Below are 23,659 nucleotides of genomic sequence, written 5' to 3'. Positions count from 1 at the left end.
GTCTGCCACGTCCACGCCTGAGACCTCGCAAGAGACAAGCCATCTCTACGAAGACTTCAAACCCACCAACCTGGGTCAGATTAAACGACTTGCTGACGACACCGAGAAAGTGGTAACAGACCAGGGAGCTACCTTAACACCTGGAAATCTTTTTGTTGCTATGCTTGCTATATTGGCCTGCCAGGTAACTAGGGGAAATGCTTTGGGTAATTCTTATTGGACTTATCTCCCTGATCCACCCATTTTACAAACTGTAGCCTGGGATAATGAGGAGATACCAGTATCTACTACTATGCTCAGGTTAATGGGAGGAGCCATAAGCTCCTATCCACATAATAAATTTAAAACAAATAATAATTTTACTTTTCATGGAAAATCAGGGATCCATCCTATATGTTTTATATTTCCATCAATTAATAATTTTGTAGCCTCTCGTAAGGATGGATGTATACTGGTTTTTCTTAAAGGACAGCTTACTGCTTCTCCTTCGAGTCAATCTAATTAGAGACTTCTTTGGTCTTTGATTTATCTAGCACCCGGAGAGGATCCAACATATAATCAACCTTCCTCTCATCCTTTAAAATTTCCTCCTTGTTATCCTCCTTATGGTATTCGTACAGGAGTACAATCATCTATATTACAATCTCCGGAAGACCAATTCGATAGTAACTGGGATGCTGTAGATACCAATACAGGATTTCCTACATGGAATTATTGTATATATTCTTCAAGAATAGATATTCCCATACAGGATACCACAAAAAATGTGCATGATTGGAGTAATCCTGATCCATTTAAGGATTATAGATCTCATTTACAACATCATGCACGTTATGATAGGAATAATTCATTTATTCCTGCTTCTATGTGTGTCAATAGATGGCACACTGGAGGATGGGTGCCTCCTATCCTAACTATGGCTCAAGATAATATGTAGTATGCACAGACCCAGCTTTGGAAAGCTATTGCTGCACCATCGCCAGTTATTCTTCAAAGACCTAAAAATATGGGCATTTATTCTATGCAGGCTTGTGTGTCAGCACCTTATGTATTCTTGGTAGCCCCAAAATATGTGGATCTACATATTTATCATAATACTTCTGATTCTACTTTTTGGACACATTGCTATGATTGTATTTTGACAAGTTGTATAAATCCCTCTATGAATGTATGAGTTTTAATGATTCTTAAATGACCACCATACATTATATTGCCTGTAAAATTATCCTCTGCCTGGTATGATGATTACGGCTTACAAGTTTTGCATGAAACTGAAGTTTTAATATGTTCAAAGAGATTTGTTGCAGCTTTAATTCTACTAATATCTACATTTATAGCTGTAATAGCATCATTTTCTCTTTCAATAAGTTCCTTAGCTCAACAAGTACCTACAGCTCAACATGTAAACGAGCTTTCAAAAAATGTATCTTTAGCTCTGGCTACTCAGGAAGATATAGACAGAAAGTTAGAAGCAAAGGTGGATGCCTTAGAAGAAGCAATTTCACACATAGGGCAGGAATTAACAGTGCTCAAAGTAAGATTAGCTTTGAGGTGTCATAAAAAATATAGAGGGATTTGGGTTACTCCTCTAAAAGTGAATGAATCATTATATTCTTGGGAACAAATTCAGACATATTATGGGAGTTTGGAACCAAACGGATGTTAGTTTAGACCTTACTAAATTACATCAAGAGATTCATGACATAAGAAATACAAATTTAGATTTATCTCCGGCACAGTCTGCTCAGAATTTTTTTGAAAGTATTAAGTCATTTGTGTCACATAAAACCTCATTCTCAATGCTCATTAATGGAGGAATCATTGCAGTAGTTGTACTAATTCTGATATTTTTACTTCCAGTCGTCGTCAGAATAATTATTAAAAGAATCAAACAACTTCCCGTGGAGCTACGTACTGCACTTTTAAAAAATAAAAAAGGGGGAGATGTCGGAAGCCATCCTGGAGCCATTGCACCATGACAAAGTCATGAAGCAACGGAAGGCGAAACTGCAAGGCAGAACCATGCCAGGAAGGTGGACTACAGCTCTGTTCTTATGTTTTATGATAATAAATTTACATATAGGGGCAATTTTGGGGGCATGTTGCTCCACGTGAAAGAAAAATTCCTCTAAGGACTCCCCCTCCTGAAACTACCACAGAATGGGAAGTACCCACTAACGCCCCGGGAAAATGTGTAAAGAATTAAGAGCGTGGAACTAAGGGGATGTTTTTATGGAAAACACCCTCTAGTATGGAGTTATGGCCATGGACCGGAGTTTCTGATGACATAGGAAATTTATGGTTCTATTATAAACGAAGATGAATTAGAGAAAAGCAAATGCCTAGAGCAGAATTCGTTGCTAGGATAGGGAGAAAACACTGTCTCAGTTGGAGGAAACAACAAGAAAGGGCATGCAGGGTATATTGTAAATATTTGCGGGGAACCATTGTAAAAGGTTGCCCATGCAAGAAGAGAAATAGGAACAAGTAGCTCCAACTTCCACAATTAAAATAATTATTCAACTGCTTGGCTTGATTACTAAGAAATAACCTGTGATTAATGGGAACTTGGGGAGATATTTTACTGGGACATCTAGAAACTAGGGGATATTTTTTAAAAAAAAAATTTATAGAACATTTTGAGGTTTGATTGTGCTAAGATTGTTTGGTCACATACCTGGTAATATAATCAACTACAATATATAAACCTGTGATTGTAAACAATAGAGAGAGAGAAACATGCAATGCTGATACTTTAAGAAGTGTAATAGATTTATTTCCTTCGCCGACACTCTCCATCCCTTGGGTATCCCTGGGCTCGCTGGAGCTGGACTCCAGCAGATCTCATTCAGATTTGACAGAGAAATCAAAAGCTTTACAGACAAGCAAAAGCTAAGAGAATTCAGCACCATGAAACCAGCTGTATAACAAATGCTAAAGGAACTTCTCTAAGTGGGAAACACAAGAGAAGAAAAGGACCCACCAAGACAAACCCGTAACAATTAAGAAAATAGTAATAGGAACATACATATCAATAATTAGCTTAAATGTGAATGGATTAAATGATCCAACCAAAAGACACAGGCTCACTGAATGGATACAAAAACAAGACCCATATATATGCTGTCTACAAGAGACCCATTTCAGACCTAGGGACACATACAGACTGAAAGGGAGGGGATGGAAAAATATATTCCATGCAAAGGAAAATCAAAAGAAAGCTGGAGTAGCAATACCCATATCAGATAAAATATATTTTAAAATAAAGAATGTTACAAGAGACAAGGAGGAACACTACATAATGATCAAGGGATCAATCCAAAAAGATATAACAATTATAAATATATATGTACCCAACAGAGGAACACCTCAATATATAAGGCAACTGCTAACAGTTATGAAAGAGGAAATCGACAGTAACACAATAATAGTGGGGGACTTTAACATCACACTTACACCAATGGAGATCTTCCAGACAGAAAATTAAAAAGGAAAAACAAGCTTGAAATGACACAATAGACCAGATAGATTTGATTGATATTTATAGGACATTCCATCCAAAAACAGCAGATTACACGTTCTTCTCAATGGCACACAGAACATTCTCCAGGATAGGTCACATCTTGGGTCACAAATAAAGCCTCAGTAAATTTAAGAAAACTGAAATCATATCAAGCAGCTGTTCCAACCACAATGCTATGAGATTAGAAATCAATTACAGGGGAAAAAACCGTAAAAAACACAAACACATGGAGGCTAAACAATATGTTACTAAATAACCAAGAAATCACTGAAGAAGCAAAAGAGGAAATCAAAAACTACCTAGAGACAAATGACAACAAAAAACATGATAATCCAAAACCTATGGGATGCAGCAAAAGCAGTTCTAAGAGGGAAGTTTATAGCAATACAAGTCTACCTCAAGAAACAAGAAAAATCTCAAATAAACAATCTAACCTTACACCTAAGGGAACTAGAGGAAGAAGAACAAAACCCAAAGTTAGTAGAAGGAAAGAAATCATAAAGATCAGAGCAGAAATAAATGAAATAAAAACAATAGCAAAGATCAATAAAACTAAAAGCTGGTTCTTTGAGAAGATAAACAAAAATGATAAACCTTTAGCCAGACTCAAGAAAAAGAGGGAGAAGACTCAAATCAATAAGATTAGAACTGAAAAAGGAGAAGTTGCAACAGACACCACAGAAATACAAAGCATCCTAAGAGACTACTACAAGCAACTCTATGCCAATAAAATGGACAACCTGGAAGAAATGGACAAATTCTTAGAAAGGTATAACCTTCCAAGACTGAACCAGGAAGAAATAGAAAATATGAACAGACCAATCACAAGTAATGAAATTGAAACTGTGATTAAAAATCTTCCAACAAACAAAAATCCAGAACCAGATGGCATCAGAGGTGAATTCTATCAAACATTTAGACAAGAGCTAACACCCAACCTTCTCAAACTCTTCAGAAATGTTCAGGGGAAGGAACACTCCCAAATGCATTCTATGAGGCCATCATCACCCTGATATCAAAACCAGACAAAGATACTACAGAAAAATAAAATTAGAGACCAATATCACTGATGAATATAGATGTAAAAATCCTCAACAAAATACCAGGAAACAGAATTGAACAACACATTAAAAGGATCATACACCATGATCAGGTGGGGTTTATCCCAGGGCTGCAAGGATTCTTCAATATACACAAATCAATCAATGTGATACACCATATTAACAAAATGTAGAATAAAAATATGATCATCCCAGTAGATGCAGGAAAGCTTTTGACAAAATTCAACACCCATTTATGATAAAAAGTCTCCAAAAAGTGGGCATAGAGGGAATCTACCTCAACATAATAAAGACCGTATATGACAAACCCACAGCAAACATCATTCTCAATGGTGAAAAACTAAAAGCATTTCTTCTAAGATCAGGAAGAAGACAAGGATGTCCACTCTCACCACTATTATTCAACAGAGTTTTGGAAGCGCCAGACACAGCAATCAGAGAAGAAAAAGAAATAAAAGGAATACAAATTGGAAAAGAAGAAGTAAAACTGTCACTGTTTGCAAATGACACGATACTACACATAGTGAATCCTAAAGATGCCACCAGAAAACTACTAGAGCTAATCAATGAATTTGGTAAAGTTGCAGGATACAAAATTAATGCACAGAAATCGCTTACATTCCTATACACTAACAATGAAAGATCAGAAAGAGAAATTAAGGAAACAATCCCATTCACCATTGCAACAAAAAGAATAAAATAAGTAGGAATGAGTCTACCTACGGAGGTAAAAACCTGTACTCAGAAAACTGTAAGACACTGCTGAAAGAAATCAAAGATGATATAAACAGATGGAGGTAAAAACCATGTTCTTGGATTAGAAGAATCAATATTGTGAAAATGACTATACTACCCAAAGCAATCTACAGGTTCAATGCAATCCCTATCAAATTACCAGTGGCATTTTCTACAGAACTAGAAAAGAAAATCTTAAAATTTGTATGGAGACACAAAAGATCCCGAATAGCCAAAGCAGTCTTTTTTTTTAAAGGACTGTTATTATTTCCAGTTTTTATTTTTTTTTAAACCCACATTTGTTTATTTATTTATTTTTGGCTATGTTGGTTCTTCACTTCTGTGCGAGGGCTTTCTCTAGTTGTGGCAAGCAGGGGGTCACTCTTCATCGCGGTGCGCGGGCCTCTCACTATCGAGGCCTCTTTTGTTGCTGGAGCACAGGCTCCAGATGTGCAGGCTCAGTAGCTGTGGCTCACGGGCCCAGTTGTTCCGTGGCATGTGGGATCTTCCCAGACCAGGGCTCGAACCCGTGTCCCCTGCATTAGCAGGCAGATTCTCAACCACTGCGCCACCAGGGAAGCCCGCCAAAGCAGTGTTGAGGGAAGTTAAAAGAGCTGGAGGAATCAGACTTCTTGACTTCAGACTATACTACAAAGCTACAGTAATCAAGACAATATGGTACTGTCAAAAAACAGAACTATACATCAATGGAACAGGATAGAAAGCCCAGAGATAAACCTACATACCTGTGGCTAACTCATCTATGACAAAGGAGGCAAGGATATACAATGGAGAAAAGACAGTCTCTTCAGTAAGTGGTGCTGGGAAAACTGGACAGCTACACGTAAAATAATGAAATTAGAACACTCCATAACACCATACACAAAAATAGACTCAAAATGGTTTAGAGATCTAAATGTAAGAGCAGACACTATAAAACTCTTAGAGGAAAACATAGGCAGAACACTCTATGACATAAATCACAGCAAGATACTTTTTGACCCACCTCCTAGAGAAATGGAAATAAAAGCAAAAATAAACAAATGGGACCTAATGAAACTTAAAAGATTTTGCACAGATTGCTCAGAGACACGGCGCAGGGCAGAGGGGAGCCAGCGGGCGCCTCAGTGTCCTTCCCTACCCCACCCCTCACCCCCTTCTCCTCCCCGCAGCTGGACCAGAATTATTTGAGCTCGGATGTTCTGGCGCCATTGCTGTGTGGGATAAACAGTAATGGCGGAGGCTGCAGCTCCCGGAACAACAGTCACAACATCAGGAGCACGAGCAGAAGTGGCGGCGGTGGCAGTGGCCTCCCCCACCACTACACCCACAGTCACCTCCCCGTCCCTGGGGGCGGGGGGCGGGGGAGACGGCAGCGGCGGTGGCTGGATTAAACAGGTCACCTGCAGGTATTTCATGCATGGGGTTTGTAAGAAAGGAGATAACTGTCGATACTCACATGACCTCTCTGACAGTCCATATGGTGTAGTGTGCAAGTATTTTCAGCGAGGATACTGTATTTACGGAGACCACTGCAGATATGAACACAGCAAGCCACTGAAACAGGAAGAAGCAACTGCTACAGATCTAACTGCAAAGTCACCCCTTGCTGCTTCCTCAAGTCTCTCATCAGTAGTTGGACCGATTGTTGAAATGAATATGGGCAAAGCTGAGACAAGAAATTCAAACTTTTCAACTGTAGGAGCGGGTTCAGAAGACTGGGTGAACGCCATTGAGTTTGTTCCTGGGCAGCCCTACTGTGGCCGTACTGCCCCTTCCTCCACTGAAGCACCCTTGCAGGGCTCAGTGACCAAGGAAGAATCAGAGAAGGAGCAGACTGCAGTGGAAACAAAGAAGCAGCTCTGCCCCTATGCTGCAGTGGGAGAGTGCCAATATGGGGAGAACTGTGTGTATCTCCATGGAGACTCGTGTGATATGTGTGGGCTGCAGGTCCTCCATCCAATGGATGCTGCCCAAAGATCACAACATATAAAATCTTGCATCGAGGCCCATGAGAAGGACATGGAGCTCTCGTTTGCCATACAGCGCAGCAAGGACATGGTGTGTGGGATCTGCATGGAGGTGGTCTACGAAAAAGCCAACCCCAGCGAGTGCCGCTTTGGGATCCTCTCCAACTGCAACCACACCTACTGTCTCAAGTGTATCCGCAAGTGGAGGAGTGCTAAGCAATTTGAGAGCGAGATCATAAAGTCTTGCCCAGAATGCTGGATCACATCTAACTTTGTCATTCCAAGTGAGTACTGGGTGGAGAAGAAAGAAGAGAAGCAGAAACTCATTCAGAAATACAAGGAGGCAATGAGCAACAAGACGTGCAGGTATTTTGATGAAGGATGTGGGAGCTGTCCATTTGGAGGGAACTGTTTTTACAAGCATGTGTACCCTGATGGCTGTAGAGAGGAGCCACAGAGACAGAAAGTGGGAACATCAAGCAGATACCGGGTCCAACGAAGGAACCACTTCTGGGAGCTCATTGAGGAAAGAGAGAACGGCAACCCCTTTGACAACGACGAAGAAGAGGTTGTCACCTTTGAGCTGGGCGAGATGTTGCTTATGCTTTTGGCTGCAGGTGGGGACGATGACCTGACGGACTCTGAAGACGAGTGGGACTTGTTTCACGATGAGCTGGAAGATTTTTATGACTTGGATCTATAGCAGCTTTGCGGGGTGTGTGAACTGGTCTGCTGAGCCTCAGACAGCAGCCGTCCCCGCTTGTGGCAGCAGTGCCCGTGGTTCTCTTCTAGGCAGGCCTCTCAACTCCAGGTGCTGTCGTAATGATTTTTACCCAGGGCCTGTCTTCTCGATCCCTCACCTTTCCCCAAGGAGTATGTTGTTTTCTCTGTTTAAAAAGGTTACAAAAATAAATCTTAAAGTTAGTTTTTTTGGAACATGCATTTAACTGTCAGACAGAGTGTAGGTTTGTTGCATCATCTGTTTTCAGCCAGATTCACACAGTTCAAGGGTGGCATTTCTGGATTTCCAGTACTCATTTTTGAGGACCCCAGGTTCAAAAGTAACAGCATTGGCCCTGCTTTGGGGTCCAAGAATTGGGGTGATAGGTGAAGGATCTGAACTGTGGCATGTAGCCTTCTGCTATAGACTTAGGCGGAGGCTTGAGGATTCCGGTGAATCCTGCACATCTGTGTTTTTATATCTGTTCCCTGCCCTGTAATCCCCACCCTGTGCACTTGTTCTGTGGTTTTGGTCTCTTGTTTAATTGCACACAAGTACTACTGCTGGGTAACCAGAACCAGGTGCGACTGTGTTGAGATTTTTACTGTGTTTAGCCTCATAGGAAAATTGTGAAAGAACACATATAAAGATATAGTGGAATAAAATAAATGCAGAGTTGGAAGTTGACTCCCAAGGGCTGATAGACTTGGTACGTGTGAGTGTATAACAAGCTTCTCATCCCTGCATAGATGCAGTGTCTGTAGCCTTAGTGGAAAAACTCAAGTTTAGTGGTTTCAGCCTCGTGTGGCAAATAGATCCTAAAGGACAAAGCAGTATATTGGTAGCTGTTAATAGAGCAGGGCTAGCGCTGTCTATATAAATAGGGAAATGGGCTTAGCCATAGAAGTTCAAACTCTCAGGTTATCTCATGTATTAACACAAACTGGGTCTCAGTTACACAGTTGTATTTAATGTTTTATGATCTCCTAGACTTTCTAGTCCAGGCACTTTTTGACAAACCTTTGTCCTCATTTGAGGGGTTTTGTTGTCGGGTTTCTCTGTTCGTTTTTGTGGATATTTGCCTCATTCCAGCCCTGAGCTTTGCAGCTAGACAGGTGTGATTGAAAACTATGTTCTAAGGCATTTCCTGTAGTGGAGTAATTGGTTTGCAGTAGTAAGTCATGCTTTTCCACTAAAAGGGGACGGAGAGGTGGTAATCCACGAGATAAGCTAAAATTAAATTGTTAGAAGAATTCCTTGATCAGAAATTATAAATCTGCGTTTTGTTGCTCTATTTCCTGAAAATAACTTGGAGATGCCCCTGATTTGTCCATCTACTGCTCTGATTCCTTGGATACCACTCATTCTTTCACGTTAAGAAAAAACAAGTAATTGCTGCAGAGGTCTCTGTATTTTGCAGCTGCCCTTTTGTAAGATGCACTTTTCCCAAATAAAACAATTTTAAAAAACCCATTAAAAAAAAAGCTTTTGCACAGTAAGGGAAAACATAAACAAGATGAAAAGACAACCCTCAGAATAGGAGAAAATATTTTCAAATGAAGAAAATGACAAAGGATTAATCTCCAAAATTTACAAGAAGCTCATGTACCTCAATATCACAAAAACAAACAACCCAATCCAAAAATGGGCAAAAGACCTAAATAGACATTTCTCCAAAGAAGATATACAGATTGGCAACAAACACATGAGAGGATGCTGAACATCACTAATCACTAGAGAAATGCAAATCAAAACTACAGTGAGGTATCACCTCACAGCAGTCAGAATGGCAATCATCAAAAAATCTACAAACAATAAATGCTGGAGAGGCATTTACTGGAGAAAAGGGAACGCTCTTGTACTATTGGTGGGAATGTAAATTGATATAGCAACTAGGGAGAACAGAATGGAGGTTCCTTAAAAAACTAAAAATAGAAGTACCATACTACCCAGCAATCCAACTACTGGGCATTTACCCTAAGAAAACCATAATTCAAAAAGAGTTATGTACAACAATGTTCATTGAAGCTCTATTTACAATAGCCAGGCCATGGAAGCAACCTAAGTGTCCATCGACAGATGAATGGATAAAGAATATATACAATGCATATATACAATGGAATATTACTCAGCCATAAAAAGAAGCAAAACTGAGTTATTTGTAGTGATGTGGATGGACTTAGAATCTGTCCTACACAGTGAAGTAAGTCAGAAAGGGAAAAACAAATACCGTATGCTAACAGAGATATACGGAATATACAGAAAAAAAGTTTATGAAGAACCTAGGGGTAAGACAGGATTAAGAACACAGACGTAGAGGGCTTCGCTGGTGGCGCAGTGGTTGAGAGTCCGCCTGCGAATGCTGGGGACAAGGGTTTGTGCCCCTGTCCCGGAGCATCCCACATGCCGCGGAGCAGCTGGGCCCGTGAGCCATGGCCACTGAGCCACTGAGCCTGCACATCTGGAGCCTGTGCTCTGCAATGGGAGAGGCCACAGCAGTGAGAGGCCCGTGTACTGCCAAAAAAAAAAAGAACACAGACGTAGAGAAAGTACTTGAGGACACGGGGAGGGGGAAGGGTAAGCTGGGACGAAGTGAGAGAGTGGCATAGACATATATACATTACCAAATGTAACATCAATAGCTACTGTGAAGCAGCCACATAGCACATGGAGAAAAGCTCAGTGCTTTGTGACCACCTAAAGGTGTGGGATACGGAGGGTGGGAGGGAGATGCAAGAGGGAGGGGATATGGTGATATATGTGTATGTATAGCTGATTCACTTTGTTATACAGCAGAAACTAACACACCATTGTAAAGCAATTATACTCCAATAAATGTGTAAAGGGAAAAAAAGCCCAGAGATTACCCTACACACCTATGGTCAACTAATCTATGACAAAGGAGGCAAGAATGTACAATGGAGAAAAGTCAGTCTCTTCAATCAGTGGTGCTGGGAAAAATGGACAGCTACATGTAAAAGAATGAAATTAGAACACTCCCTAACACCATACACAAAAAAAATTCATAAGGGATTAGAGACCTTAATGTAAGACCGGACAGTATAAAACTCTTAGAGGAAAATTTAGGAAGAATACTCTGACATAAATCACAGCAAGATCTTTTTTTTCCACCTCCTAGAGTAATGCAATAAAAAAGAAAACTAAACAAATGGGACCTAATGAAATGTAAAACCTTTTGCAAAGCAAAGGAAACTACAAACAAGATACAAAGACAACCCTCAGAATGGGAGAAAATATTTGCAAATGACTCAATGGACAAAGGTTTAATCTCCAATATATATAAACAGCTCATGCAGCTTAATATTAAAAAAACAATCAACCCAATATAAAAATGGGTAGAAGATCTAAATAGACATTTCTTCAAAGAAGACACAGAGATGGCCAAGACGCACATGAAAAGCTGCTCAACATCACTAATTATTAGAGAAATGCAAATCAAATCTACAATGAGGTATCACCTCACACCTGTTAGAATGGGCATCATCAGAAAATCTACAAACAGCAAATGCTGGGGAGGGTGTGGACAATTGGAACCCTCTTCCACTACTGGTGGGAATGTAAATTGATACAGTCACTATGGAGAACATTATGGAGGTTCCTTAAAAAACTAAAAATAGAATTACCATATGATCCAGCCATCCCACTTCTGGGCATATACCCAGAGAAAACCATAAATCAAAAAGACACATTCACCACAATGTTCATTGCAGCACTATTTACAATAGCCAGGTAATGGAAGCAACCTAAATGCCCACAGACAGACGAATGGATAAAGATGTGGTACATATATAAAATGGAATATTACTCAGCCATAAAAAGGAATGAAACTGGGTCATTGTAGAGACGTCGATGGATCTAGAGACTGTCATACAGAGTGAAGTAAGTCAGAAAGAGAAAAACAAATATTGTATATTAATGCATATATGTGGAACCTAGAGAAATTGTACAGATGAACCGGTTTGCAGGGCAGATACAGAGACACAGAGGTAGAGAACAAACGTATGGAAAGCTATAGGGTGGTGGTTGTGGGATGAGTTGGCAGATTGAGATTGACCTGTATACATGTATATGTATAAAATAGATAACTAATAATAACGTGCTGTATAAAAAAATAAATGAAATTAAATTTAAATTTTTTTAAATAAATAAAATTTTAAAATAAAACAGAAAAAAGTTTTTCCCTTCACACAGACATATTTTTATGAGTGAATTATTTCCAAGATTATATCTTTAAATACATAAAAGAGGAATAAGATCTACCCTGAACCAAAAAAGAAAGAAAGAAAAAAAACAGAACACACTAGTTATACAGAGGAAAACCCTATCATGGCACTTGCTCTAGTGATAAGCAATTCTGAAGTTGGTCAGAGGTGGTCATCTCCCATGCAGCCAGCAGCCCCCCCACAAGTAGCGTCCTCATTGCAAAGCTAGGGGACCATGCCAAGGCGTCTGTGAGTAAACGTGAGCTGAGCCCCAGGCCAGCTGCTGCTGAACTGTTCCCACCCTTCCCAGGTAAAACGCCTGAATGTGTACAAGGACTTGAAAGCCTAGAGGAAGGGCCGTGGAGCCACACCAGCAACAGCACCCAGGCTGACTTGGTGCCTGCAGGCCAGCCAGGATGTTCCTGGCCCCGGGCGCTCTTCTGGAATCTTTCCATTTCCTTGCCTGAGATACCCCTCGTGTCCCGGCCCCCACTGCTTTTTTCCTTCCTCACCTCTGCCTGGGGAGAAATACCAGCGGCAGGTATGGGTGACACATCCTCTTCTTTAGCAGGTGACAGCCTGGCAACTCCTGCAGAAAGTCCAGCAGAGCCCCACTCACACTGGGCCACCCACAAAGCCACAGCCCCTCACTCCCTCCCACCAGCACAGCCCCGACACTGCTGACGGGGCAGAGAAAATGGCGTCAGGCACAGCTGCAGGGGCTCTTGCTGCCTGGAGCGGTGTTTATATGGACCTCAACCTAGACACACCTGGTGAGGGCTGGTCAGCAGCGTCAGGCTACCCAGGTCAGCCAATCCTCACCCCTCAGGGGCTCACATTGCAGAAAATGGACCTCGCTGAATTGGCCAGGTTCAAGGAACAGGTGTGGGCTCCTGAGAGTCAGCATAGACAAGGGGCTGCAGCTCTGGCTTGTTTTCTAATCATTTTATCTGGCCCATGAGTGGGAGACAACTTCAAGAAGACCCTCTCCTAATGAGAGGGACCCAGGAGTCAGGGAGAGGAGGGGTTGTGGGTGGAGACAGAGGCCTGGTGCCCCAGCTGCAGTGGAAGTCTCTGGAAGACCATGCAGAGGGAGGCCACACAGAGTGATGCCCAGGGTCACAGGCCTGTCGGAGCTGTTGTTTGTTAGTTCAAGTTCTGCTCTGAGGTGTTCTGTGTCAGCTGTGAGTGACAGGTGAGCTGGGGTGCTCTGCAATGAGGGCTACTTGCACGGTTCCTGTGTGCCCAGCCCTACCAGGGTACCTGCCCAGGGGAGATCCATACCCTGGCTGGGGCCTGACCATGAGAGCCCCATGGGCTGCTGGGTAGTTGCACAGGTGAGCTCCATAACCTGGGAGTGGCCTGACCACGAAAGCCCTGTTGGCTGCTGAGGACCTGCCCAGGTGAGCCCCATATCCTGGTTGGGGCCTGACCACGAGAGCCCCATGGGCTGCTGGGTTGTTGTGCAGGTGAGCTCCATAACCTGGGAGGGTCCTGACCACGAGAGCCCCATGGGCTGCTGGGGACCTGGTAAAGGATGTCAGGAAAGTCAGTGAAGCCACCAAGGATATACATCCAGTAGTTCCTAATTCCTACACCCTGCTGGTCATTCTACCATCCACCAGAACATGGTATTCTGTAGTAGACTTCAATGATGCCTTCTTCTGTATTCCATTAGTCCCAGAGTCACAAGAAATTTTGGCGTGTGAGTGGCAGAACTTAACATAAAACAAAAACAATAGTGCCAGGCCGTCCTGCCCCAAGGGTTCAAAAATTCCCACACCATCTTTGGGGAAACTTTAGCTAAAGACCTAAAAGTTCTACCTCTGGAAAAGGGAACCCTCCTTCAATATGCAGACGACATTCTGATCGCCAGCCCTACTAAGGACGCCTCTGAACTACCTAGCCAAGGAAGGATAGAAGGTGTCCAAGAAAAAGGCTCAAATATCCCAGGCTAAGGTGACCTTCCTGGGCTTCATTCTCATGGAAGGTCGGAGAAGCCCATCCCAGGAAAGGGAATAAGCCATTTGCAGCCTTACCTCTTCTAAAACTAGAAGACAGCTTACGGGTTCCTGGGGAGGCCGGGGTTTGCTGCATCTGGATCCCTAACTACAGTCTAATAGCTGGGCCTCTATATGAAACACTGACATGAAAAGATGATGATCATTTTGAATAGAATCCAGAAGCAGCCTTTCAAGAATGGCAAGAGCAGTCAATTCAGACCCTTGCCCTGGAACTCCCTAATTTAGCTGAACCCTTTGACCTTTACATTCCCGGTCAAAGGTGAATCGCTCTTGGAGTATTAGTGCAAAAATTGGGACCACGTGATATGGAAAAACGCAAGAATGCCCTGCAGGTAGGATAAACTATGGTCACCAAGGGCTTTGCCCGCCGCCCCATCTGGCCAGGATACTGGGGGTATCTAAAAACCTGGAAATCAGCAGCCCACAAGGCCAGCTCCCTCCTAAGGGAAAAGGACCCCACATGGTGATCCTAAGCACCCACGATGCCCTGAAGTTGCAGGGATCGCTCCGTGGGCACACAGAACTCGAGAGAGGGGGCCCTCCAACTCCAACCTCCAGAGAGACAACCGGGGGCAACTGGCTCCCATGACGACTCGTGTGAACCATCACCTGACCTGGAGCTTCTCTCAGAAAACAACAAGAGTGTGCCCCCAAAGAGCAGACTACTGCTTGCAGGACTTACTGCACCCAGAGGGCAGCTAATAAGCTTGGCAGGGGAACCGTATATCACGCTTTCACCATAGAAAAGCCTACAGACACCGTGGTGACGGTGGTCAATAAGACTGACTGGACTCCTGGCTACTTCAAAAGGCCGTTGACTCAGTGGCCGTCATGGTCCTGGATCACCACAAACCCTGGACTGTCTGGGAGTTGAGCAGGCAGGGCTCTAACACCTGGTGCTGATTGTACGTTAATTCAGGGGCCTAACTGAAGAACGTGCAGACTACTGGTCAGAGCGTCTTGGCTGGCAGAAACCGTCAGCCTAAGGTGGACAAACAAATGTGGAGCGGGGTAAAACCGGCCCCCCCAGCGTCTCTGCCTATCTCTTTCGTGGACCCTTTAAGGTCATTGCAATCTATAACACTTCCAATGCTGGTGCTCAGGTGGACGAGTAGTGAGGCAGGAGGCCTGCGGACAATCAACCTCACCTGGAGGCTGCTGCGGAGAAGTTCTGCCCCTCCACCCCAGTTATGAGCCCTCCCAACTCAGCACGAAGCAGTTACAAAGGAAGTGTCTGCACCCTCAGCACCCCAAGAATGAGGAACGGGACAAAAGGCGGAGGAGGAGTTTGTCACTGCAACGCCCATGAAAAATTCCTGGGAGATAAAAATAGAATCTGGGCAATAAAATAAAGCCTAACCTTCTTTTCTTTTGTGCTTTTTCTAATTTCACGTGCTCCTAGGGTTCCACATGCAGAGTTCCCACACCCGGCACTTCAGACCCTAATTCCTATTGCAGAGTGGCTGGGTGGACACCTCAGCTTGCGGGGCCCCATGCAGGCTCCGTGACATAGAGCCTGAGCTGCAGCCAACCCTGCCCTAGAGAGCTCCGTCCCCTCCCTCCTGCTGATGCTGCCGGGATCCCTACACAGCAGCCCAGCCCACAGCCCGCGGAGGAGTGCACGCTCTCACCTCTCCATTCTCTTTGCAAAATGTAAAGTTTCCTTTGCTTCTGAAACAAACTCAGTCTTGATCTGTTGGCTCCAATGACACTGGGCAGGGGGACCCTCGTTGGGGCCCACTCTGGAGGATCAGTAACAGAAATTGAGAACACTGTAACTTCAATGAACAGATGTGTGAGCCAAACTGTAATTAACATAGAGCAGTATATAAGGCTCGGGTAAAATAAGATGTTTCTAAGACTTCCGTTTGATATTTCCATCACTTTATTATAAGCAAGTTCAGTGAAGACGTTTGTCTTACTTGTCAGGTCAACGTTAGAGAAATGAAGTGATTTCTTTCCAAGGATGTACATCTAATACACTTGGCTGAAGCTTCAATCTTGGTTTGAGTGCTTTTCCATTGAAAATTATAACCCTCTTGCAGCTCCCCCATTTCTGAGAAGTATAAAATCTTATAATTTATTATTACCAAAGGGGAAAGGTGGGAGGAGGGATAAATTAACAGTTTGGGATTAACACATACACGCTGCTATGTATAAAATAGATCATCAACAAGGAACTACTGTATAGCACAGGGAACCACGCTGAATATTTTGCAATAACCTATAAGGAGAAATAATATAAAAATAATAGATATTTTTTATCGACATCATCTATCAATGACAGATAAAATGTAACCTAAGGGAAGCCGATGGTGAGTGCTTCTGACCCTGAAGACTTCAATCATCTAAAGTTCGAACTCTGCCTACTTCCCAAGGCCCTTAATGAATATACGTGTAGCCGTAGCTTAAAAATTCCCCAGGTTGGGGTTCGGTGAGGCACTGATTTGGAAGAATCACTGGTGTTCTCCTTACATGCACGGGATGCTTCCTACTGCTAAAACATGCCTGTCACACCTAGAGGATGGTACCCCACCTGATCGGGAAGAGTTTGGAAAAGGCACCTCATGTCCTCATCTCCTGGTGCTTGGGTTCACCCCTCCAGCACCTTTCCTAATGATCTCCTCACTTAGGGATGTCAGCACCGTCAACATCCTGTTACACACAGTTTGGAATTTGTCCAGAGGATGAAGCGGAAGGATGAGAAACAAGGAGAGACAAGTCCTAGGTGCTCGGACAGGCACATGTCACTCTAATTTCCATTCAGCAAGACGAATTCACCAAAGGCTGGATTGCCCGTGGAAACAGAATAGGGCTTGAGGAAATCACACTGTTCTGTGGGCAGTTTCCAAAATCATTAGTTGAAAAATGGAACTCAGGGGCACTAAGATTCATGGAACTTCAGAGTTGAAAATGTCTATCATTGAAAAATGTCTTGAGGTAAGTCACTGAAAAGGATTTGTAAAGAAGGGAGAATGGCAGGAAATGGATTTGAAGAGGTAGAAAGGACTCCCCATTAAAGCACAAGAAAATGGGTTGAACATCACCAACAATGCAGCTGTCCAAAGAGCGTGTATGCTGTTTTCTGAATATATTCAAGAAAAGGGCATACTCCCTTTTTAGCCAACCAAACAGGTGGGCACTGGAAATCAATACTACAAAATGTATCACTTCACATCAGTCGAAGAGCCATCCTCATAGAGTGTAAACACCAGAAATGCCGGACAGGGCGAGGAGAAGATGGAGCCCTGTGAGGCTGATAGTGGAAATGTAAATTGCCAATGGCCACTCTGGAAATGTGTATTGTGTTTACTACAACATCTAAAAAATGAGGTACAGAGCATAGGACACTTGCACTCATGGGCGTATATCTTGGGAAAATCAAAAATCGACAGGACACAGGCACCCCACCGTTTACCACCTCTCTGTTAAAAAGAGCCTCGACTTGGATATAATCTAAAAGTCCCTGCAAGGATAAAATAGATAAAAGAGTTGTGGTACTTATGTAGAGTGGAATATTACTCATCCCGGAAATCAATGAAATAAGGCCAGTTGTAACAACTCCAAAGGTGTTACGTACGATCGTTTTAAGTGACATAAGACAAAAAGAAAAAGACACATATCATAAGATGACACTTAAAGGTGGAATCAAAAATCGCTACACATGAAATAAATCACAAAACAGAAACATAGTCAAATATGTAGAAAACACCCATAAGGCTGCTAAATGGGAAAGGAGGGGAGGGGTGAGACATTATCCAGGAGGTTGAAATTAGCAAAGATACTGTTCCAAATACCAAATTGATAATAGACAAGGCATACACGGTACCTCAAAGAACTGCACGCAACACACTCAAGTCACCGGAAAATAATATATACGACTGGTAAGAATCTGAAAAAGAATTTATTGATGTCTCTCACTGCATGAATCAAGTGGATGTACAGCAGTAAAAAACAGAGCTTTGAAAATCAGCTGTAACCAATATAATAATAAATAAGAAATAAATAAATAAAAGACAGTGAGACAGAGAAAAATTCTTACAACTTTTGCTCAGGGGCTATGATGCAACATGGATTGAACACAACTAGATCCACAGAAGGATGAGACATAAGGCTGGAAACTGTTCGCACTAAGAGATATTAATGAGGTTGGCTGAGGAAATGCAGACCTTTTAAAGTAATACTGCCAGGTACCCATTCCATGGGTCCCAAATCTGCAGGTTCAAGTGAATCTTCCTACAGTGAAAACATGCATGGGAAACCCAGAGGACTGTACACCATGTGATCGGGAAAAGTGTCTAAAATGCACCTCAATTTTGATCTCCTTGTGCTCGGTTTCGCCATTCCAGCCACATAACTAACAATCTCTACACTTGGAGAGTCAGCGTCATTAACCTCCTGTTCCACACAGTTTGCAATTTGTGCTGAGAATGAACGGGAAGAGGGGGAACCAATGAGAGACAAGGTGTAGGAGTTTAGACAGGCACATGTCACTCTAATTTCCCATCAGGAAGAAGAATTAAGCAAAGGCTCAGCCTGCCTCCCCAGAAGCAGAATAGGCCCTAAAGCAATCCTGCAGTTTTGCAGACAGCTCACAAAAAAGCGAGTTGAAAAATGGTGCTCAGGGTCAGTGCAAATCACCAAACTGCAGAGTTATAAATGATAAATAACGTCCAAAAATATACTGAGGTAAGGCAACCACGAGTATCTGAATGCAAGGCAGAAGTGCAGGAAACAGAAATCAAGAGGTAGACTGGACTCGCCTTTAAAGCACATGAAAAGCAGCAGAATTTCGAAAATGATGCAGTAGCCCAAAAAGTGCGTATGCGTTATTTCCTGAATATATTCAGGAAAAAACGCATACGCACTTTTTGGCCAACCAAGCAAGCGGGTAATGCAAATCTGCACAACAAAGAAGTCTCATTTCCCACTTGTCAAAATCGTCATCCGAAAAAAGTGTAAAATTCAGAAATGCAGGAAAGGCCATGGAGAACAGGAATGATTGTTACGATAATGGGCGGGGTATAAATTGCCAAGAGCCACCCTGGAGAAGTGGATGCTGTTTCCTAAAACATCTAAAAAACAGACCTACAGAGCATTGGGCACTTCCACTCACAGGCATATTTCTTGGGAAGAGTAAAAATCAACAAGACACAGGCACCCCAAAATTTACGGCTGCTCTGTTTACAAGAACGTCGACTTCAGTACCCCTAAAATATCCGAGGAAAGAGAGCAATAGATAAAGAACTTGTGGTACATTTATACAGTGGAATATCACTCAGCCATTAAATCAAGGTCATAAGGCCAGTAGCAGCATAATGAGTGGATTTAGGTACGATGATTCTAAGTGAAATAAGTCACACAAAAAAAGAAACATATCATAAGATATCACTTATGAAGGGAATGTAAACGTGGCTACACATGAACTGAATGAGAAAACAGACCACAGTCTCACATTTAGAAAACACACTTATGCCTGCTTAAGAGGAATGGTGAAGTGGGGTGATGCAAAAAAAAAAAAAACGAGTTTGATATTAGCACAGGTACCGTTCCATAAACCAAATATGTAATAGACAAGACCGACTCCATGCTCAGTGAACTGGAATCAACACCCCCTATTCCCCGCAGAGGAATATATCTGACTAGTAAGAATCTTAAAACCTATGTAGTGATATGTCTCCGTATGGAAATAAAGTGTGTCTAGAGTGGCATAAACACGGCAGTGAAAATCAGCTCAACCCCATTATAAACATGAATTTCAAAAACAAAACACAAAAACAGTGAAATTCTTACACAATTACTTCAGGGGTTCGGATGCAACCTGGATTGACCACATCTACACACACAGCTCGATGAGACATAAGGCTGGACACTTGGGGCTGAGAGCATTGGTGACGTTGGGTGATCAAACGCAGACCCTTTAAAGCAATAATGTGTGCCACCCATTCCATGGGTCCCAGCTCTCCAGGTTGAAGGGAATCTTACTAGAGCTAAAACATGCATGGGACACCCAGAGGATGGGATACCGTGTGATAGGGAAAGGTTTCTAAAATGCTCCTCATTTTTCCTCTCCTCATGCTCGGGTTCCCCATTACAGCTGCTTTAATAACAATCTCCCCACTTGGAGAGTCAGTGCTTTTAACCTCCTGTTCTCCACAGCTTGCAATTTGTGCGGAGGATGAAAGGGAGTAGGGAGAACGAATGAGAGTCTAGCTCTAGGCATTGGGATGGGCACATGTTACTCTAATTTCCCATCAGGAAGAAGAAATAACCAAAGTGTCAGCCTGCCGACCCAGAAGCAGAATATGGCCTGAAGAAACCCTGCGGTTTTGAGGCCAGCTCACAAAAAAAGCGAGTTGAAAAATGGAGCTCAGGGGCACAGTAATTCACAAACCTGCAGAGTTATAAAGGGAAACTATCGTCCAAAAATCTGTTGAGGGAAGCCAAAGAGGAGGAATGGAAAGTGAGGCAGAATTGCAGGAAACAGATTTCAAGAGGTACATTGGAATCACCTTTAAAGCACAGGAAAAGCGGCACAACTTCTACAATGATGCACTTGGCCAAAAAGGGCGTATGCGTTTTTCCCTGAATATATTCAGGAAAAAACGCATACGCCCTTTTTGGCCAACCAAGCAAGCAGCAATGCAAATCCGCACTACAAAGAAGTCTCAATTCCCACCGGTAAAATGGGACATCCGAAAAATGTGTAAAATTCAGAAAGGCAGGACAGGACCTGGGTATCAGGGAGACTTGTTACGCTGCTGGGAGGGATGTAAACTGCCAAGAGCCACTTTGGAGAAGTGTAGGGTGTTTCCTAAAACATCTAATAAACAGAGCTACAGAGCCTTGGGCACTTCCACTCATGGGCCTATACCAAGGGAAAACTGAAAATCAACAAGACACTGTCTCCCCAAAGTTTAGAGCTGCTCTGTTTACAAGAACCTTGACTTCGATAATCCTTAAATATCCCAGGAAAGACAAAAATGGATAAAGAAGTTGTGGTACTTAGGTACGATGTAATATTCCTCAGCCATAAAATCAATGTCATAAGGCCAGAAGCAGAAAAATGAGTGGATTTAGGTACGATGATTCTAAGTGAAATAAGTCACACAGAAAAAGAAACTTATCATAAGATATCACTTATGAAGGGAATGTAAACATGGCTACACATGAACTGAATTAGAAAACAGAACACAGTCTCACATTTAGAAAACACACTTATGCCTGCTTAAGGGGAAAGGTGAAGTGGGGTGATGCAAAAAACCGAGTTTGATATTAGCACAGGTACCGTTCCATAAACCAAATATGTAATAGACAAGACCGACTCCTTGCTCAGTGAACTGGACTCAACAGCCGCTATTCCCCAAAAAGAATATATGTGACTAGTAAGAATCTTAAAACCTATGTATTGATATGACTCCGTAAGGGAATCAAATGTGTCTACAGCGGCATGAACACGGCCGTGAAAATCAGCTCAACCCCAATATAAATATCAATTTCAAAAACAAAGCACAAAAACAGCGAAATTCTTACACAATTCATTCAGGGGTGCTGAGGCAACATGGATTGAACCCATCTACACCCACAGCTGGATGAGATGCAAGGCTGGACACTTGGGGCAGAGAGGACTGGTGAGTTTGGGTGAGCAAATGCAGACCCTTTAAAGCAATAATGCATGCCCCCCATTCCATGTGTCCCAACTCTCCATTTTTAAGGGAATATTACTACAGCTAAAAGTTTCTTTTTCTGTGTGATTTATTTCACTTAGAATCATTGTACCTAAATCCACTCATTATGCTGCTACTGACCTTATGACATTGATTTCATGGCTGAGGGATATTCCATCGTACATATGTACCACAACTTCTTTATCCATTTTTCTATTTCCTGGGATATTTAAAGTGTACCGAGTCATGGTTCTTTTAAACAGAGCAGGACTAAACATTGGGGTGGCTGTGTCTTTTTGATTTTCATTGTTCCTAAGGTATACGCCCATGACTGGAAGTGCCCTAGGCTCTGTATCTCTGTTTTTTTACATGTTTTAGGAAAAAAACATGCACTTCTCCAGAGTGGCTGTTGGCAATTTACATCCCGCCCATCAGCGTAACAAGGCTCCATGGTCTCCATGGTGTGTCCTGACTTTCTGGTTTTTACATTTTTTTTCGGATGTCCCTTTTGAAGGGTGGGAAATGAGACTACTTTGTAGTGCGGATTTGCATTTCCCGCTTGCTTGGCTGGCCAAAAAGGGTGTATGAATTTTTTGCTGAATATATTCAGGAGAAAACACATATGCCCTTTTTGGACAAGTGCATCATTGTCGAAGTTCTGACACTTTTCGTGTGCTTTAAAGGCGATTCCAATCTACCTCTTGAAATCTGTTTCCTGCAATTCTGCCTCGCTTTCAAATCCTCCTCATTGCCTTCCCTCAACAGATTTTTGGGCGATGGTTGTCCTTTATAACTCTGCATGTTTGTGAATTGCTGTGCCCCTGAGCTCCATTTTTCAACTCGCTTTTTTGTGAGCTGGCCACAAAACCGCAGGATTGCTTCAGGCCCTATTCTGGTTTCGGGGGGCAGTCTGAGCATTTGGTTAATTCTTCCTGATGGGAAATTAGAGTGACATGTGCCCGTCCAAATGCCAACAGCTAGTCTCTCATTGGTTCTCCCTCTTCCCTTTCACCCTCCACACAAACAGCAAACTGTGCAAAACAGGAGGGTAAAGGCGCTGAGTGTCCAACTGGGGAGAATGGCAGTAAAGCGGCTGGAAATGCAAACCCGAGCACCAGGAGAGGAAACATGAGGAGCATTTTAGAAACTTTTACCGATCACATGGTGTCGCATTGTCTGGGTTTCCCATGCATGTTTTAGCTGTAGTAAGATTCCCTTAAACCTGGAGAGTTGGGACCCATGGAATGGGTGGCACACATTATTGCTTTAAAGCGTCTGCATTTGCTCACTCAACCTCACTAATCCTCTAAGCCCCAAGTGTCCAGCCTTATGTCTCATCCAGCTGTGGGTGTAGATGGGGTCAATACAGGTTGCATCAGAATGCCTGATTGAATTGAATAAGAATTTCGCTGTTTTTTTGTTTTGCTTTAGAAATTTCTTTTTATAATGGGGTTGAGCTGATTTTCACTGTCGTGTTTATGCCGCTCTAGACACACTTGACACCCTTATGGAGACATATAAATACATAGGTTTTAATATTATTATTAGTCAGATATGTTCCTTTCTGGGGAATAGGGGGTGTTGAGTCCAGTTCAGTGGCAAGGAGTAGGTCTTGTCTATTACATATTTGGTTTATGGAATGGTACCTCTGTTAATATCAAACTCTGGTTTGATGCATCACCCCACCTCACCTTTCCTCTTAAGCAGGCATAATAGTGTATTCTAAATGTTAGGC

At 42.6% G+C, this 23,659-nt stretch overlaps 1 protein-coding gene across 2 annotated transcripts; it reads left to right on the top strand.

Annotated features, from left to right (window-relative positions):
• Positions 1 to 6,552: 6,552 nt before the first annotated feature.
• Positions 6,553 to 7,992, top strand: LOC309796687 (E3 ubiquitin-protein ligase makorin-1-like; the record flags this gene model as incomplete). Of its 2 annotated transcripts, XM_082609937.1 has the most annotated exons (2): positions 6,553 to 7,573; positions 7,641 to 7,949. In XM_082609937.1, the coding sequence occupies 2 exons, from the start codon at positions 6,553 to 6,555 to the stop codon at positions 7,922 to 7,924; spliced, it is 1,305 nt and encodes a 434-aa protein (XP_082466063.1). The 2 variants fall into 2 exon arrangements, with proteins under 2 accessions (XP_082466063.1, XP_082466062.1); XM_082609936.1 differs by having other exon boundaries at positions 6,553 to 7,992.
• Positions 7,993 to 23,659: the final 15,667 nt, after the last annotated feature.

The sequence above is a fragment of the Mesoplodon mirus genome (genome assembly GCF_964341445.2).
Source record: "Mesoplodon mirus genome assembly, chromosome: X".
NCBI lineage: Eukaryota > Metazoa > Chordata > Mammalia > Artiodactyla > Ziphiidae > Mesoplodon > Mesoplodon mirus.
Note: the sequence above shows the minus strand (reverse complement) of the source record. Positions and strands in the feature narration are given on the sequence as shown.